At 42.6% G+C, this 18,809-nt stretch overlaps 3 protein-coding genes across 3 annotated transcripts; all 3 read right to left on the bottom strand.

Annotated features, from left to right (window-relative positions):
- Positions 1-400: 400 nt before the first annotated feature.
- LOC134182412 (uncharacterized) lies at positions 401-8,890 on the bottom strand. Its single transcript, XM_062649813.1, has 4 exons — positions 7,554-8,890; positions 5,200-5,931; positions 3,290-3,297; positions 401-1,638 (listed from the first exon to the last, which is right to left on the bottom strand). The coding sequence occupies exons 1-4, from the start codon at positions 8,457-8,459 to the stop codon at positions 801-803; spliced, it is 2,484 nt and encodes an 827-aa protein (XP_062505797.1). The 5' UTR covers positions 8,460-8,890; the 3' UTR covers positions 401-800.
- Positions 8,891-12,848: 3,958 nt separating this feature from the next.
- LOC134182182 (uncharacterized protein K02A2.6-like) lies at positions 12,849-13,979 on the bottom strand. Its single transcript, XM_062649550.1, has one exon. It carries the CDS (start codon positions 13,977-13,979, stop codon positions 12,849-12,851), a length of 1,131 nt encoding a protein of 376 aa, XP_062505534.1.
- A 2,190-nt stretch (positions 13,980-16,169) lies between these two features.
- Positions 16,170-17,010, bottom strand: LOC134182730 (uncharacterized). Its single transcript, XM_062650166.1, has one exon. The coding sequence runs from the start codon at positions 16,675-16,677 to the stop codon at positions 16,171-16,173; it is 507 nt and encodes a 168-aa protein (XP_062506150.1). The 5' UTR covers positions 16,678-17,010; the 3' UTR covers position 16,170.
- Between the last annotated feature and the right edge of the window lie 1,799 nt (positions 17,011-18,809).

Here is an 18,809-nt window from a genome sequence, read left to right as displayed (position 1 = left end):
TGTTGTCGTAGTTTCACTTTGTGTATACTAGACTGAGTAGTACAGGTTTAGGTCAATTAATTACCATATAGTGGTTGAGTTAGAAAGTCACTTATGCCTACATGAAAATGAGTTGTCCGTAGTTGTAGATGCAGATTTAGTGCATTAGCCAACGTAATGTGATTGTAGGTCATTCTGTTATGTTCAGTGTGTAAGTTTATGTAAGTTTGGTTAGAGAATACATGACTACAGTAGAGGTATGAAGATTAGTATTACTAGGTGCTGTCCTTTTGTATGACCTATAGGGTATAGAAACTGGCGCTGATGTGAAATGTAACCCAGAAACCTTGTGTTTGAAACTGTTTGGATGTCTATGTCACAATGACATACATCTTAATACTGTTACAATGACATACAGCTTGATACTATTACGCTTCGAACAGAAGCTACACTCTACTACAGCTACTTCTGTAAACTAGTTGTATGTACATGCTCATACAGCCGTTCAGACTTCTAAAGTCATAAAACTGAAGACTCGGTTCTGTTCTTGATATAATCCTTGCTATACAGCCATTTGGTAACACAGATTTGTTGATGATGTTGCCCTCTACAATTCAAGACAATTGATTTCTGAACAGCCAATGATCACGTTGTGACAAGACGTTATCAAAATTGGATTAACATAACATATGTGATAGAAGACATTCTTGTGTGCATACCATAATAACAAACAGTGGAGTTTCGTTTGTAACCAGATAATGCTTTAATAGTCTTGTTTTACTATCGATCAATGATGGATGAATTAAGATTCACTGGTCTGCTCAACAGGCGATTTCATACGCGTAACGCACTAGGACTTCTCTGCCGCCACATACCATTAATATCTCTCTTTCTAGGCGCACATCAGATACCTCCGCTGAGACAGCTAGGGGGACTGACGAGTGATGTGTTGCTGTGTCTTGTCCGTCTAGCCTCTGCTCCACTTTTATTTCCGATTTCAACTGCTGTTGAATGTCGCCTAGTTGATCTCGAATTTCTTGATCACAACTCTCTCGCATTGTTTGGCTTAGGTGGATCCTCGAAAATCCTGATTCTACCTCTGTCAGGCGGTCTTCTAATTTCTTCTTGTCCTCTCTTAATTCATCATTAAGGTATTGCAGAGATTGTGTAGTTATATCAAGACGTTCTTTTTCTCGCTTACTGGCTTCTAGCTGCGCCTTGTATTGCTGCAATTCTTTCTCCTTGTTTGAAACTTCTCGTTCACGTCTGGCTCGTTCATGATCAAGCTTCTGTTCCAATTCCGTTATCAAGCGCATCTGCTGTATTGCTAGTTCTTCAATCTTTGCCATTGACGAGGTAGTTGTCGGGTTGCTGTCGCGGTCATACGTGCTGCCGGTATTTGCAACTCTGTCTGCAACCTGTTGTGTTGGAATTACAGAATAATGCTCGACAAACGGAGCAACCACTCTTATCCGGGATGAACTCTTCGCTTTTAGGAATCTGCGAGTTTCCGTTTTCTCGCTTTGCGCTCGTTCCAGTGAGACTGCAGAAGCTCCATCTTGACCTGCCGTATCTCCCATTCGGAACGATAGTGCAGCCTCTTGCTGCTGGCGTCTGGCAGCTATAGCTGAGCTGTCGCAAAAAGCCGTAGACACGCGCCTGTTTCAATTTCCGTGACCTGACACAGTTTATTTATCAAATGGTCGATCTCTATCAATCGAAAACGTTAGCTTGTACTCGTATTGCCGTGCCGTGAGTTGGAGAACTGGCTAGAAATCGATCACGTGCCGACGTAGTCACGAGAAATTGTAGACGGGTAGAATCACGTGACAAGTCGCTGTATTAAAATTAAAGGGGAGATCCAACAAAAATGAACTTAACGTGTATGAGTAGATCTTACGAAGACAAATCGATCGGTATAAGTTAATCCGTTATCTTGGTTTTTGTAGGCGAGAACGAGCGATGTTACTGTGATGTGCAACGCCCACGCACTTCCTGGTCGATTAAGCTCCGCCCACTGCAAACGAATCAATACGTTTACGGATGACTGCTACGGATATATCGAGATTGCCGAATGTGAATGCGAAGATATTATGAAGATCTGCCTTCTTGCCGTCAGTGGTTCCTCTCTAAAGTAAAATGGTCTCGGTAGAGCTGTTTTCCCGCCAGACTTTGAAGCAGAATTCCTCAATACCACGGCTTACCTAGAGAACGCGCTTGTGCTTGAGTATTTGCTTATCCTTGTTCTTTTAATATCTGAAGAGAAACGTTCAGCGCGCCGTCTGGCGTGTGCTACAGAGGACGTTCCTATTTTCACATTCTGGACTGCTCACTTCTTCGGCCGCTGATTGGTACAGGGTTACAATCCCGGATGTAAAAATAGGATCATTCTCTGTTGCATATGCCAGACGGCGCGCTGAACGTTTCTCTTTGGATATTAAAAGAACAAGGATAAACAAATACTCAAGCACAAGCGCGTTCTCTAGGTAAGCCGTGGCATTGAGGAATTCTGCTTCAAAGTCTGGCGGGAAAACAGCTCTACCATTTTACTTTAGAGAGGAACCACTGACGGCAAGAAGGCAGATCTTCATAATATCTTCGCATTCACATTCGGCAATCTCGATATATCCGTAGCAGTCATCCGTAAACGTATTGATTGGTTTTTGCATTGGGCGGAGCTTAATCGACCAGGAAGCGCGGAGCAGGCGCGTGGGCGTTGCACATCACAGAAACATCGCTCGTTCTCATATACAAAAGCGAAGATAACGGAGTAAATTATACCGATCGATTTGTCTTTGTAAGATCTACTCATACAGGTTAAGTTCATTTTTGTTGGACTTCCCCTAGCGTAACAAAGTAATGGTAGTAGGCAGGCAGGACGTCTGCTTCAGGAGATACGGGTTTTTTCCTACGTATTCTCCTATTCGGGAATGGACTTTAGTATATCGTGTTATAATCTCTAACAGAGTGGCTGCAGATTACAAATGCTGCTGATGCTGTAGAAAGCCCGCAATCTACGCTCGTATGTAGACTAATTGTCTAGGCCAATTCTGGTGCGCAGCCCTAGAGTTGTATTGCTGTAAAATCATTCCTTACCACATAGGCACGTATGCACGTTAACAGTGAGTTGCTGATGAGATACACTGTTCCATACCCAAGTTTTAGACGGCATAATTACATTGCATTTCATCCATTGTTTTCATATTTTGACAAAAGGTTGTCAAAACTTGGATACGCTAGCACATGCAGAATATGACGTACACAGCATGATTAACATTTCCCGTAGATGCCCTATCCCTTAAGAACAAACGGTTCTATCTACGACAAGACAATGTGATAGTGTTTTTATTCACTATATCCGTGCAGGGTGATAGAAAGGATGAAGACTTTTAACTAGTCTCAGCAGATGATTCTGCATGTAGGCAGTGTTACATTTAAGTCTTTACCAAATGCAAATGTTCGTAAGCTCTCCACAACAGTTGTCCAGCCTGAATTGCTGATGGATGCTGAGGGAAGTGACAAGATAAATTATCTGCTCTTTCTTGTCCGCTTTCCTTTTCAATTGAGCGAACACTTGACGAAGTCTATCTTAGATTTCTTGATTTCTGTATTCAAGTTCTAGTTGGTCTGGCCTGCGTGCAGCTTTAACTTAAGATGTGACGTTCGCTGTGTCACTTGCGACAGTTCGGATTCTAGAGATGCATGTCTAGCACGCGTTCTTCTAGATAGCCTGGAACTTTCAGCTGTAGAGGTTGGGTCACTCTGGCTTCGTGCCTGTACACATTCTTTTAGACTTCCAGTGAGCCTTGTAAAGAGTCACTTCTGTAAGAAAGAGTCCTCGTCGATAGTGACTCAGACTGTGACTACTAGTTTTTCGTTCTAGTTTCATAGTCTTCTCTCACCTCTCCGAGTTTCGGTTTTGTTGCTAGGATTTGTTGAGAATTCCGAATGTCCGTCTTCATCTGTCCTACACTACACACTTACAACATTAGCAGGGCGTGGCTAGTGGGCGTGGCCTGCGTGTGGCTAGTGGTGTGTAGCTCGTTGCTAAGTCTGTTGACGGTTGGGCAGTGTACAGTAGTGTCCGACTTACCTATGAGAAATTTTTGGTAATTACTTACAGACTAAGGCACAAATGCATGCATTTATTTATTTTAAAATTCATTAAAACCTAACGGCCAAGGCTTTAATTGCTGTTAGCATAACAACTACGTACACAAAATCCAAGTCTACAGCTCTTGACAAAATCTAGTAATGTGTAGCCAGACCCTTTCCGGACGCGTCATACACTTCTGGCGAACAACAACACGTGTGCAACCACATGGTTCTATGCACAGGTTACAGTTAGTGCAAGTGGTGCATGTAGCAGACTAATGAAGGAGGACTGTGCTTGAGTCTATAGGGTCTGGCCACGCAAGACTATGCAATTTTAAATATCTAGAAATGGTTTGCTTTGTTGCAGATTGAAATAACGATGACAGAAGTACAGAAATGTTTGCATGGTAGAGGCTTCACAGTGATATATGTCTCCCTGGGTCATAGTAGTGATGTGTGTGCCCTCGCACAGATATCACCGGACAGACGACAAACAATCACAGTGATATGTGTTTCCCCTGGTCACCAGTTTCCTAGAGATTCCTGCACACATATCATAGTAGGCTACATGTACATGGCGTGTACTGCACTTGAATTAACGACTAATAGATCTGTATTCTATTCGTCTTATTTCTTGAACAATAGTGACAAGAGACAATACATCACTATACATATGATATGATGATGCATGTTTCAATAGTTTGTAAACAGAAGCTACACGTACTCCATTACAACTAGTTCTGTAGACAGTATACTAGCTGTAATGGAGTATAAATAGCTTTTGTTTACAAACATCATCATATCATATGTATAGCGATGTATATATTGTCACTTTTTACTATAGTTCAAAAATAAGACATGTAGAATACAATAGTCTCAATTCAAGTAGCAGTGCTACTATGATATAATATGTGTGCAGGGATCTAGGGAACTGGTGATCATGCATGTACAATTTTATGCTTTCATGAAATAATTTTCTATTCTATCGACCACTGAGTATCTTTGTACTGTCCTTTGATCATCTTTGGGCCACCTATGTACATTGTTTTTTGTTTTATACCCATTTACTGTCTACTTTCTATCTACTCTTCGGCATTAAATCTTGTCTCGATCCTCTTCATCCACCAAAGTTTCACTTTCCATTTGTTCATCTATTATTCTCATTTCCATTTTGTCTGTTGCCTTGTGTTTGCCTGATTCGTATCGCAGCCACAGTGATACAATGAATGCATCAACAATAATCTGTGACATGTGAGATATGATAACAGGAATGGTCAGTAAACCTTTGTCTCCAACCGACGCAGGCAAATATGACAAAACAGACAAAGCAATTGCCAGAGTCTTCTGGCTAGCAAGAATAATGATAGCCTTCCGTGCTTCTGTAGACAAAACAAAAAGAAAAGACGCCATTGTGTTGATAATAAGAAATGAGAAATGCAATGCAACAGCAAATCCAATAATCGAAGCAATGTTGACCACAGAAATACTACTAAAACTGCCAGACTGTTTTGCCTTGCTGATTTTCATCCATGGGATAAGAATGAGTAGAGACATGCTGACAAACTTAAGTAACGTGTCAAACCTTGTGACAACCTGTCTCACTCGTTGCACTAACCTGAAAGCTTTTCCCACAATAATGGGCACCAATACTGTCAATAACAATTTAAGAACGACGCTTCCAATACTCAAGCTTCCATCAGAATTGAACGATGCAAGAAGAGAAAGAAGAGGAGACATGATAAAAACGCTGAGAGTGTTTGTGACAACAGTGAGCAGGACTGCGAGAGCAGAGTTTCCATTCAATTGTGACACCATTATGATACCTGCTGAAATAGTGCATGGAGCCACACAAAATACCTGAAAACCAATTCTAAATTCAGGAAATCCAATAGCCGTCTCTTCAGTCAGAAAACTTCCGTTAACCGTAATGTTGCTGTTTACGGGCAGTAATGATGACAGTTTGATACCGGCAATGGGCGTGACCAACATGATGCTCACTGTTCCCCAAATTCACGCCCTCCACGCTTTCAAGGCGTCTCTAAGATCATCCGTCTTCAGTTTGAGTCCGGTTATGAGAAATATAGCGGGAATGCAGACATACTGGAAATGAATTGAAGCGAAGAAAGCGCCAGGTGCAGACAGAGTCGAACCAAACAAGACAGCTAGCACTAGACCAACGGCCAAATAGTGATTGGCTAAAAAATTGCCTGCTCTCTGTAGATATCTGCAACAACGAGAATCTTTGCTACATAACGCAATCGCCATACCTTTGAAAAGGCCAGTGCACCCAAGCAAATATTGACACGCCTCCTTTGGAAGTAATGTCATGTGAATAGATACACACAATACAACAACAACAACAGAGATCTGTGAAGATTAGTGAGGTGTGATGTAACTTGTTTGGTCCAGGAAAGTTGTCTTGTATCTCTTCTCCCACCGTCTGGAAGTAAGAAAGGAGGAGGGCTGCCGTAATTATTCTAATTAAAACATCCCTCTTACTGATGCAGTGCATGTGCAGGAGCTGTTTCATAGCCTAGGCTAGCAATGAGGGTTTAGCACACTCGTGCTTCTTCATTGTGCCATGTTTGTAGTAACCTAGGAAGCCCATGAGATGAAGGTATTGAACGAGCATTTATTTTGAAGTAATTGAATGTTGTCATAGTTTCACTTAGTGTATACTAGACTGAGTAGTACAGGTTTAGGTCAATTAGTTACCATATAATGGTTGAGTTAGAAAGTCACTTATGCCTACATGAAAATGAGTTGTATGTAGTCGTAGATGCAGATTTAGTGCACTAGCCAACGTAATATATGATTGTATGTCATTCTGTTATGTTCAGTGTGTAAGTTTATTTAAGTTTGGCAGAGAATACATGACTACAGTAGAGGTATGAAGATTAGTATTATTAGGTGCTGTCCTTTTGTATGACCTATAGGGTATAGAAACTGGCGCTGATGTGAAATGTAACCCAGAAACCTTGTGTTTGAAACTGTTTGGATGTCTATGTCACAATGACATACAGCTTAATACCTTATAATGACATACAGCCTAATACTTCTACGCTTCGAACAGGAAGCTACACTCTACTACAGCTACTTCTGTAAACTAGTTGTGTATACATGCTCATACAGCCGTTCAGACTTCTAAAGTCATATAACTGAAGACTCGGTTCTGTTCTTGATATAATCCTTGCTATACAGCCATTTGGTAACACAGATTTGTTGATGATGTTGCCCTCTACAATTCAAGACAATTGATTTCTGAACAGCCAATGATCACGTTGTGACAAGAGGTTATCAAAATTGGATTAACATAACATATGTGACAGAAGACATTCTTGTGTGGATACCATAACAAACAGTGGAGTTTCGTTTGTAACCAGATAATGCTTTAATAGTCTTGTTTTACTATCAATCAATGATGGATGAATTAAGATTCACCGGTCTGCTCAACAGTCGATTTCATACGTGTAACGCACTAGGACTTCTCTGCCGCCACATACCATTAATATCTCTCTTTCTAATCGCACATCAGATACCTGCACTGGGACAGCTAAGGGGGCTGAAGAGTGATGTGTTGCTGTGTCTTGTCCGTCTAGCCTCTGCTCCACTTTTATTTCCGATTTCAACTGCTGTTGAATGTCGCTTAGTTGATCTCGAATTTCTTGATCACAACTCTCTCGCATTGTTTGGCTTTCGTGGAACCTTGAAAGTCCTGATTCTACCTCTGTCAGTCGGTCTTCTAATTTGTTGTTGTCCTTCCTTAATTCATCGTTAGGGCATTGCAGAGATTGTTTAGTTGTATCAAGACATTCGTTTTCTCGCTTACTGGCTTCTAGCTGCGCCTTGCATTGCTGCAATTCTTTCTCCTTGTTTGAAAGTTCTCGGTCATGTCTGGCTCGTTCATAATCAAGCTCCTTTTTCAATTCCATTATCAAACGCATTTTTAGTTGTTCTTCAGATTCAATCTTTGCTATTGACGGGGACGGGGCAGTGGTGGGGTTGCTCAGATTGCTGTCGCGGTCATACGTGCTGCCTGTATTTGCAACTCTGTCTGCAACCTGTTGTGGAATTGCAGAATAATGCCTGACAAGCGGATCACCTAATCTTATTTGGGATGAACTCTCAGCTTTCATGACGCTTGGGAGGCTGTTGCTCCGCGGTCGTCCATCACCCCTAAAGGAGCCCCTTAAAGTGTCATTACTAGTAGAGTGCCCTTGTCGATCTTGAATATCATTGCCGTCAGTTCTGTCGCTTCTTCTTGTGCTTTCAGACAAATATTCCGCTCTGAATCTGCGAGCTCGAGTTTCAGTACAAGTTTTCTCGCTTTGCGCTCGTTCCGGCGAGACTGCAGAAGCTCCATCTTGATATGCCATATCTCCCATTCGGAAAGATACTGCAGTCTCTTCCTGCTGGCATCTGGCAGCTAGAGCTGTCGCGTAAAACCGTAGACACACTCTAGCTCGCTTGTTTCAATTTCCGTAAGTTGACACTGTATAGCAAATGGTCGAGCTCTATCGAAAAACGTTACCTTATACTCGTATTGCCGTGAGCTGGCTAGAGATTGTTCACTTGGAAAGTAGAATCACGTGACAAATCACTATTATTAAAATTAATACAGTACCTGCTAGAACGTAAACAAAGTAAATTGTGGAGACGCAGTGCATGCAGGCAGCTAGTAATTTAATATGCCGTGTTAGAATCTCTAACAGAGTGGCTGCAAATTACTGATGCTGTAGAAAGACTTCAATCTATACGTTTGTCTACAGGCTAGAGTTGTCCAAGCGAATGTTGTTCCTGCGCATTATGGCGTGCGATCTCTGCCAAAACTCGCACAACGCAACCAGAGGTCGGTAGCACAACGCAAACAGAGGTCGGTTGAGCTACCGACCTCTGTTTGCGTTGTGCGAGTTTTGGCAGAGATCGCACGCCATAGAGCGCGGCCCCGTTCCTCGGACACCATCATATTCCGGACGCGAGTTCTCAGTTATCCGTTTTTGAACGCAGTCCCTACCACATCATAAATGTAGGTATCCGAGTTGTAATTGAGCACACCAAGAGAGAGCATTGTACCTCTTCTCTGCTTAGAGTGAGATTGAAAACTGTGCGGAGCCTTGCACACCCCGTTCATCGGACAAACTCATCGTTCACCGGACAGTAGCGTCTAAATTGCACACACGCATCCTTCAGCCTAGTTACTTATATATCGCTAATCAACAACTCTTTACCTACAAATCGTGTTGTTACCCTGCATGTCAGCCAAGATCTGTATGAGTTACAGTCGGTCAAACGCCTGTGGTAACGGCCCCAATCGTCGGACACTCATTTTCTTGCCTTCCTACCTTCTCAGCAACAGCTCCAGGTTTCAAATAACTGCAGTTGATTAAATTCAGCTATCTGAAACGCCGCAGAACGCAGACCACTTGCCTAGAGTGCTTGATGGCAGTTCAGAGTCATTTCTCCTACAACCACGCCCCCACTAGGACGTGTAAAAGATGTCGCTTGAACGAACTAGCCGTTCAACAAAGAAGACGACAACCGAAACCGATGAGAGGGCAGGGTTGAAGTGCTAAAACGTTCTTTTACCCGTTGCAAAGAAAGTCGATCGCTGCCTAGCGCGCGTTGACAAGGACTTGACGTAATCTAATTCAACTTTACCTAGGAGAAGCAGGGGTGAAGGTTCTAGATGCTCTGATAGTAAACAAAGTTCCTGCATTCGGTACAGCTGGTTGTATCAACGATGACGTGCTGCACTTCGTGGCGGTGCAAGGTCAGGCAAAGGTAGATATCAAACTGAGATCAGAACACCTGCACACGTCCTATTCAGAGCCAAGTAACAATTTAGGGGCCTTGAAAGGAAAGCAAGGGCTGTTCCTGTGCGAGTTGGGAGAATGTGCTCACCGCTAAGCTCGAACATGGATGACGTGAATCGTCTGCTACATTCGTGTGCATCAAGCCTGTGCAGTTGTGCTGCAAGACACTCAGGAGTTCAAATTCTTACGTTGGGAAGACTAGACAGTACCGGAGGGCTAGTAGATACCGACAGAGTGAGCTTGTCAGCAGAGAAAATTCAGCAGTTTCCGCTAGTAACCGTTGCTGAGTCAAATAAAGGTCAAAGGAATTGGGGGCCGTACAATATTTCCTTCCAACTCTCTCATGACATTTTTACCTGCAGACTGCTGCTGCAAAGAAAAAACGACTGTCCGACGAAAGGGGCGTTACCTCGACTCAATGAGCGTGCGCTATCTCTCCTGGAGAGTGGCAAACGGAGACAGTGATAGTGTTGTTGTGTTAGCTAGTCACCTACAAACCTATCTCAGGTGCGAACTGCAGAATTGCCTTTGCGTTTTCATGGGAGAGGTCGAGTCCGGTGAATGATGGTGGTGTCCGATATCCGGGGTCGCAGAGAAGGATTACGTTTACCGTCCTAGCATAACCGTTTCAAGCCTTTGGAAGTCCCGCGTCTGGAATCACAGTCTTTACTAATCCTTCTTACTGTGGACTTTAACAAAGCTCGGTCTTACTTCGTTTACTTCTTGCACGGCTGTCCGATGATTGATGGTGTCCGATAACAGGGGCGTCGCTCTAGCACGCGTTCTTCTAGCTAGAACTTAGCCTGAAACTTTCAGCTGTTGAGGTTGGGTCACTGTATACTATAGCTTGCGCCGGCCCGTACACACTCTTTTAGACTTCCACGGGAGCCTTGCAGAAAAGTCACTTCTACCAAAGTGTCCTTGTCGCTCGTGACTCACATACTGAGCCATGCAGTTTGTCGCCACTTTGTACAAGTTCTTTCGTTCTAGTTCTGTAGTCCTCTCACGCTCTGAGTTTCGGTTTTGTTGCTAGGATTTGTTGGAAATATGTCCGTCTTCATTTGTGGGACAGCCACCGGCGTTGCGTTGTCCTCAAATTTGGGAGGGATGAAATTCGGCCGAAAACCACGCCCATTTCTTACACGCAAAGCCACGCACATTTTCTACCTTTTTAGCTAGCCATCTAATCTAGGCCTGCTTCACAATATGACGCCTGACGTCCAGCTGAGCGTCAAACTTCAAAGAAACCGCCGCGACGTCGGCGGCATCCTTTGATGTTGACGCTGACGTTGACGCTGGAATAGGATTTATTTCTATTCCAGCGTTGACGTTAGAGTTGACGTTGACGTCAGCGTCAATATTGTGAACCAGGCTTAAGTAAATTAGTATCAGTTTTGAGTTACAAATAAACTGTGGGACTGAGCACCTTCAGTGTGTGTCTAGAGGAGTGCAAACACTGTTACCGTCTGTGCCAAAAAGGTTTTCATGGCTCCCTGGGGTCCTCAAATTTAATGGCATCTCGATGACAATAGAATCTAGAAGACCAATTCAGTACAAAGGACGTTGACCAATTTAGTCATTTCGTAATCTAGCGAGCAATATAGGTCTAGCTATAGTTTTTTAAATAAATAGAATAAACCTGTGGAGAAAGTACCGTGGAATGCAAGCAAATCATTATGTAGCTATATAGCAGAGTCCCAGGATATTCCATTCTCCGGTCAATTGCGTTGTCAACCGTAATTAATTAACTAGACTTACTTGAAAAAGAATAGATGGCTAAGCTCCTGCATGCCTTTTTGATGCGTTCTTCTTTGACTCTGCCATTGCCAGATAGTGATGTCTCAAATAAGTGATGGTCATGCGCACTGTATAACTAAGTGTCCACGACTTCTCGACACTGGTTTTATCATACTGAAGTTACGATGTGTATTGTCACAGATTTTTAGCTACTAGACAGTAACAGTCCACTTAATCTCAGAGTAGTATGTTGGCGATCGACAACAAAGTTAACTAAAAATTATAGTTCTGCTTGAAGTGAAGTGACAAGCCCAAAATGTTTGGGGGCTATAGCCTCGATCCCCACCCCATCCTCTACACCCCATTCTCTACACCCCATCCTCTACACCCCATCCTCTACACCCCATCCTCTACACCCCATCCCCACCACGACCATCACCACCCACCACACTCACTCACCCCCACACCACGCCGGTGGTACAGCCATAGCAGGGGCGTAGCTAGTGGGCGTGGCCTGCGTATGGCTAGTGAGTGTAACCCTTAATTAATTAAGTCTGCTACAGCTGAGCGGTGTAGTGTCAGACTTACCTATAAGAAATTTTTAGTTACAAATTAATTAATTAAGGCACAGATGCATGCATTTATTCATTTTAAAACCCATTAAAACCTATAACAGCCAAGGCTAGCAATTAGCATAGCAACTGTAACATGCAATGTGCTCTTTAGACATACACTATAGGACTGATTGTATTGTGATATATGATCACTACTTATACAAGTGTATAATCTAATTACATCCTATTAAATCCCTTTTCCTTTTTTTTAGCATGCTTCTATACTCTTGGAACAATCTCAACTCTACATTACTGCTAAAGCAAAACAGAACATAACAGTTTCTTTCTACTTTAAAACATAGTCTTTTAGATAGACTGGCTTGTTGATTGTTCTGCCTCTTCTGGTAGTAACTGTCTTCTGAGGTATTGGTTTGCTTGGAGGGGCTGTTGTTTCTTGAGTCTTCTTTGATGGTGTTGTTTGCTTGGTGGGTAGTTCTAGCTCAGTCATACTATCTCCAATTGGCTGTTTGCAAAACGTCTCCTTTGATTCTCTGAGATGAACTCGATTTCTTCTGTAGGTTCTTCCATTGGCTGCCTCAACGTTGTAAGATCGGTTGGGTAGCTGTTTAATCACTTTAGCTTGTTGCCATTCTTGAGACCTTCCAAACGGTTAAATTCTTACAGTTTGGTGTTCTTTTAATTCAGGTAGGTCTCTAGCTGTTCTGTCATAGTATTTCTTTTGTCGTTCTTTAGATTGTCTGAGAGCTTCAAATTCTTGAGTGACCTTGGGCTTCAATAATGATGTTGCTGTCGTCAGTAGTGTTCTAGTCCTGCGACTCATCAGCCTTTGGACTGGACTAGTGGTCATACCTTGTGTAGGGGTGTTTCGAAAATCTAAGATCGCCAGCCATGGATCTGCATTTGCTCGATAAGCTTTCTTCATGAGGTTTTTCGCTGTTTTGATGTTGTTTTCGACTTTGCCATTCGACTGTGGATACCCCGGACTGCTGGTCTTGTGTGTAATGTCCCATTTCCTCATAAATATTCGAAAGTAGCTGGAAGAGAATTGAGGACCATTATCTGATATCAGTATGTCGGGTATTCCATATCGAGCATAGTGTGTTTTCAGCTTTTTGACAACTTCTTCTGAAGTAGTAGTTAACAATCTGTCCGTCTCCCAATAGTTGCTATAATAGTCCATTGTGAGTAGATATTCACGTCCTTGGAATGTAAATAAATCTACTCCAACTTTGGCCCATGGCCTGTCTGGAATCTCATGAGTTTGCAACTTTTCTTTTGTTTGCCTAGTTTCATAGGTCCGGCATATGTGACATCGGCTAACATGGTTTTTTACTTCGGCTGTTATCCCTGGCCAGTATAATGACTCCCTGGCTCTCCTCAAGCATCCATTCACTCCAATGTGTGATGTGTGAATCCGCTGTAGCATATCTGGGCGGTAACTTCTTGGTACCACAACTCTGTTTCCTCTGAGAATGATATCATCCTGTATGACTAGTTCATCTCTCACATTGAAAAATTCAGCAATGGATCCTGGTAGTGTATGTTTGTTGTCGGGCCATCCTTGTAGAATCGTCTGTTTCAGCTGCTGCATGGCCGTGTCTGTCTTTGTGGCATTTCTGATATCAGCTAGTCTCACTTGTGACACCTGAACATCTTGTAGCATATCTATTTGTTCACACTCTTTTGCCAAGTTATGTTTTACTTGGAATACTTCTATGCGTTCACAGTCTCGTGGTGTGTGTTGTAGGTAGGCTCTGGACAATGTGTCTGCTAATACCATCTGTTTCCCTTGTTTGTATTCTATGGTAAAACTGTACTTTTGCAACGCATAAGCATCCTCTGCAACCTCTTCGGTGCTGTGTGCAATGGTTTTCTGTGGATCGTCTCGAGTGGTTTGTGATCCGTTTCTACTTTGATTATTCTTCCATAGGTGTACGTGTTGAACTTCTCCATTCCGAACACAATTGCTAGAATTTCTTTCTCTATCTGAGCATATTGTTGCTCAGTGTCAGTTAAAGTCCTGCTGGTGTATGCTACTGGTTGACCTGATTGCATCAATACAGCTCCTAGTCCTGTTTGAGATGCATCACACTGTATAGTTGTTTCGTCCTTGGGATCAAAGTACCTGAGTACAGGTGTTGCTGTTACTGTTCTCTTGATGTCATTGAATGCTATTTCCTGGACATCAGTCCATTCCCACTGGATGTGTTGTTTAGTTAGCTGACGGAGTGGGTCGAGGAGGTCGGACAGGTGTAGCATGAACTTTGATAAGTAGTTGGTCATACCAATGAATCGCCTCACTCCCTATACATCCTGTGGTGGTGGCATCTTCACTATTGCTTCTATCTTGTCATCATCCGGCTTAATCCCTTGAGACGTAAGCACGTGTCCCATGTAGGCTACCTTCTGTGTTGCAATGTAGCATTTGTCTTTGTTCAACTTTATTCCTTGATTCCTGCATCGCTGTAGTAGTCGTAGCAAATTCTCATCATGATCTTTCCTTGCTTCATCATGTGTTGTGCCACTGCCAACTACTAAAATATCGTCTGCAATCGTGTATATTCCGGCAAGTCCATGAATTGCATTGTCAAGTGCCCTTTGAAAAATTTCCGGTGCTGGCGTGATCCCAAATGGCAATCTATTCCAGCGGTATCTCCCATATGGTGTGTTGAATGTCGTAAGCTTGCTGGAGGGTTCATCAAGTCGGACATGCCAATAGCCATTCTTCACATCTAACACGCTGAAAATTTTTGCTTTTGATAGCTCTGGTAGAATGTCATCTAGTATCGGCATTTGATACTGACTTCGTTTTAATGCTTTGTTGAGTGGTTGTGGGTCTATACAGACTCGTAGCTTCCCATTCTGCTTCTTCACCACTACTAAACTTGAGATCCAATCTGTGGGTGCCTCTTCTTTCTGTATAATCTCTAAGCGTTCAAGTCTCTGCAACTCTGCTTTCAATCTGTCTTTCATGGCAATTGGAAGTCATCTCAGTGGCTGTTTCACTGGCTGTATCATGGGGTCGATGTCCAAATGTGTTACTCCTGGAAGTGTGCCAAGTTCTCCTTCAAATACTTCAGCATATTTTTGAGTAATCACTTCTTTCGTGAGCATGGTTTGTCTCCATGTGACTCTCCCCTGTGGCTGTTCAGTCTCTTGTATCATCTGGATGTTGTCATAGTCCACTTTGATTAGACTCATGGCTTGTGATGTCTGAGCTCCTAATATGGATGTAGTAGCTGCATTATCCACCACAACAAACTGAACATCATAGGTTTGCGCATTCTTCTGATTTTTGACACGCAGTATGCACTTCCCAAGTGGTCTAATCTCTGCTCCACTGTATTGAGTAAGTGTTTGTGTTGTCTGCTGCAAGTCATTCAATCTTCTATGTGGAATATCTTGTCTCCTGATGACATTGCATGTGGCACCTGTATCAATCTGAAATCGGATAGGCGTTTCATCAACTGTCAACGTCATATCTTCTGCCATCTAACACGTTGATTTCGTCATCACGCGGCGTCAACGTTAATGTCACTACTTGCTGTTTGCTCCAGAGTTGATCATCACTGCTGTCTTCATACATGCTGTCGGAATCATATCGCATCATGTGGACGGCTGCTTGCTTTGTTCCGGATTTCGCACTTGACCTGCACATCTGTGCAAAATGATTCTGCTTATTGCATTTTTTGCATAACTTCCCATACGCAGCACAGTGCTGTTTGCCCCACTTGTGGTCCTTACCACAATATTTGCATTCCTTGTGTGTTGACATTTCTGCACGTGGCAATTGTCTGCGTTGCTTGCCAAAGCTCTTCTGTTTGGCTCTGAATGCATGAACCTGTTGCGTTTCATTGTTGCCCATCTCCTTCATATGTGCAGCTGTCGTTTCGCATGCTCGACAGACTGATACACATGTCGCTAGCGTAAGTTCCTTTTTCTGTAGTAGTTGTTTTCTCAATGTGTCGTCTTTAGCTAACACCTACTACTATTTTGTCTCTCGGTAGCTCATCATGCATCTGTCCGAATTGACACGTCTTGGCCAATTCTTTGAGGTCTGTCAAGAATTGATCAAAAGACTCACCCTCTCTTTGAGCTTTCTGGTTGAAACGGAAACGTTCATAGAGGACATTAGTTTCCCCGAGGCAATACTTCTCCATTTCTTCAAGAACTTTATCCAGGTCCCTCTTGTCCGCATCGTTTGCAAATGGCAGTGCATTGTATATTCTAAGAGCATCTTGTCCTATGCACGTTATGAATGTAGCGATCCTGTGCTCCTTCATAACTGGTAGTTTGAGGTTGGCCAGGATCTCGTATGAATTCCAAATCTGTCGAAATTCGCGCCACGATTGGGATATGTTTCCCCTCACGACTAGTGGCTTTGGGAGCGGTATCCTGCTCTGCAATCTGAGTGGACGAGCTGCTTCTATGTGTGCTTCTTCAGCTAGTTGCAACGGGAATTCCACTTGTTCAACCATTTCGCTCGTTTATCTCTCTTCTCTCGGCTGCGTGTAGCTCCACTCGTGTCACCATGTAACATGCAATGTGCTCTTTAGACATACACTATAGTATGGCGTGCTACCAATGCCAAAACAATTGCTGCAGCACTAATACTCAGCACTAATATAGTGAGAAAAACATTGTGTATAATGCATTATGCATAATGCATTGTATATAATGCTTTTTGTATAATGCTTTTTATATAAAATGCCTAGTGAATAATGCAGCACTAATACGCAGCACTAATACGCAGCACTAATACGCAGCACTAATACGCAGCACTAATACGCAGCACTAGTACGCAGCTCTAACATAATGGTCCGAAACGCGAGGCATTATCACACTACGCATAATGCATTGTGATATTGGACCGAACTGCGAGGCATTAGCAAACTTCACACAAGTTCAGTTGAGTATCTTTAGCATTATGAGATTGAGCAAGCACTAGCCTAGGCCCAGGGGCGGCGGAGCCGGGGGGGATGGGGGGGCTAGAGCCCCCCCCAACTTTATCAACTTTATGCTGTAGAATTTCTGCTTTCTGTAATGTTTACCCTTTCAGCCCCCTCAACTTTCAACTCGCTCCGCCGCCCCTGCTAGGCCCATCTAGATATTTCAACTCTCACGCATTTGACCCCTTCTCGCGCGTACCCATCACTTCGAGTTCGTCTCATGCGTATCTACATACTGAGATAGTCCAAAAGACAATGTATGCCGTATCTTCTTGTGTTCCAAGAAACACACTTGACATTGGAGAAGTGAGCTTTTAGTCTACATACTTTCAGGTGTTCTTCTGACATAAACCCTACCTTCTTAGAATGCAAGAAATACTGAATATTAATAGGACAGCGACAGAAGCACAGGCAAGAGCCGAGATATTTTCCCAGCAATTCTTAAGTAACGACAAAGAAATTGTTGTCCAAAACCGTAAGTGCAATACTACACTATCAAACTTGATAGACTAATTTCCAACATGGCAACTATCCTGCAGTATGCAGCTGCAGTTGAAACTGTTCAGCAGCTACCACCATCTACTTTAATTTCAGTGCAGTATTTAGAAGACGGTGATAGAACAGCAACCATGCCAATGGCTTCGACGTGCATACCAGCTCTTTATCTCCCAGTAGTACATGAGGATTATGATTCGTTCCAGACTACTTTTACCATGGCTTTGGAGTTTGGCCTCGGTGGTTTTGGCGTAATCTAACTGACATAACTAATTGCACTCAGCTGTGGCACTTGACTTAGTAGTAAGCGGGAAATTGAAAAGGTGTTAAATTAAGAGGTTTTGCTGTAGTTCTTGATAGTTGCTTTAGAGCACATCTGTTTGCTTTTTCATTAGTTTAATTTAAGTTAATTTAAACATTCAGGCTTCTTGAGCACACTCACAGCAGTATCTTTCAGAAGTGTCATCAGGGGTTGCATTTATAAGTTAAAGAGGCCAAAAGGCCAGCAGTACTTTGCTTATTAATTAATGCCATTATTGCAAATATTTTGTATTCAAATTTTTCATCTTTCCTCCTATTGTAGAAAATCCATTTTGTCTATGTTCGGTCTACCAATTTCCATTCCATGTGTGAGAAATAATATGCATATATTCAAAGTTAAGAGAGGACATGTGAACAGTCAAGCCAATTAAACCACTTTGAAATTAGCACCCGTGGTAGGTCAGTTATAATGAAATTAGCACCCATGGTAAATCAGTTATAATGAAATTAGCACCCATGGTAGGTCAGCTATAATGAAATTTGCACCCATGGTAGGTCAGGTATAACTGTGACTGAACTGTATTACTGTAAATAATGTTACAAGTAAATACACACTACGAAAGTCTGTTGATCTGATATCTTTATTAAGCTACATCCTAATATACTATAACAAGCTTTGGCTTGGCAGGCAGTCACTTCATTAATTATTACTCATTAAGTACAGTTTAGAATACCTTGAAGCTAATAAAAACTGATAACAAAAACTGCGCAACTTGCCTTGAAAAAAATTCTCCTGCCAATCCGTAGATTTGCGTTGAATATGCCATCCAAGCCAGCATTAAATTAGGAAACTTAGTTCGTGCAGTTGTAGAGACGGAGCAGCCAGTCGATTGTGCTTGGAACGT

This window comes from Corticium candelabrum, chromosome 7 (assembly GCF_963422355.1).
Source record: "Corticium candelabrum chromosome 7, ooCorCand1.1, whole genome shotgun sequence".
Classification (NCBI taxonomy): Eukaryota; Metazoa; Porifera; class Homoscleromorpha; order Homosclerophorida; family Plakinidae; genus Corticium; species Corticium candelabrum.
The sequence above is the reverse complement of the archived record's forward strand: the minus strand, read 5'-3'. Positions and strand labels throughout refer to the sequence as shown.

Coding starts and splice junctions, on each gene's coding strand:
- LOC134182730 (XM_062650166.1), bottom strand. CDS start 16,677: ATGGTTGAACAAGTGGAATTCCCGTTGCAACTAGCTGAAGAAGCACAC.
- LOC134182412 (XM_062649813.1), bottom strand. CDS start 8,459: ATGGGAGATATGGCATATCAAGATGGAGCTTCTGCAGTCTCGCCGGAA. Junction 5,932..7,553: donor GTGGCGGCAGAGAAGTCCTA/GTGCGTTACACG, acceptor ATTGGTTTTCAG/GTATTTTGTGTGGCTCCATG.
- LOC134182182 (XM_062649550.1), bottom strand. CDS start 13,979: ATGGTATTAGCAGACACATTGTCCAGAGCCTACCTACAACACACACCA.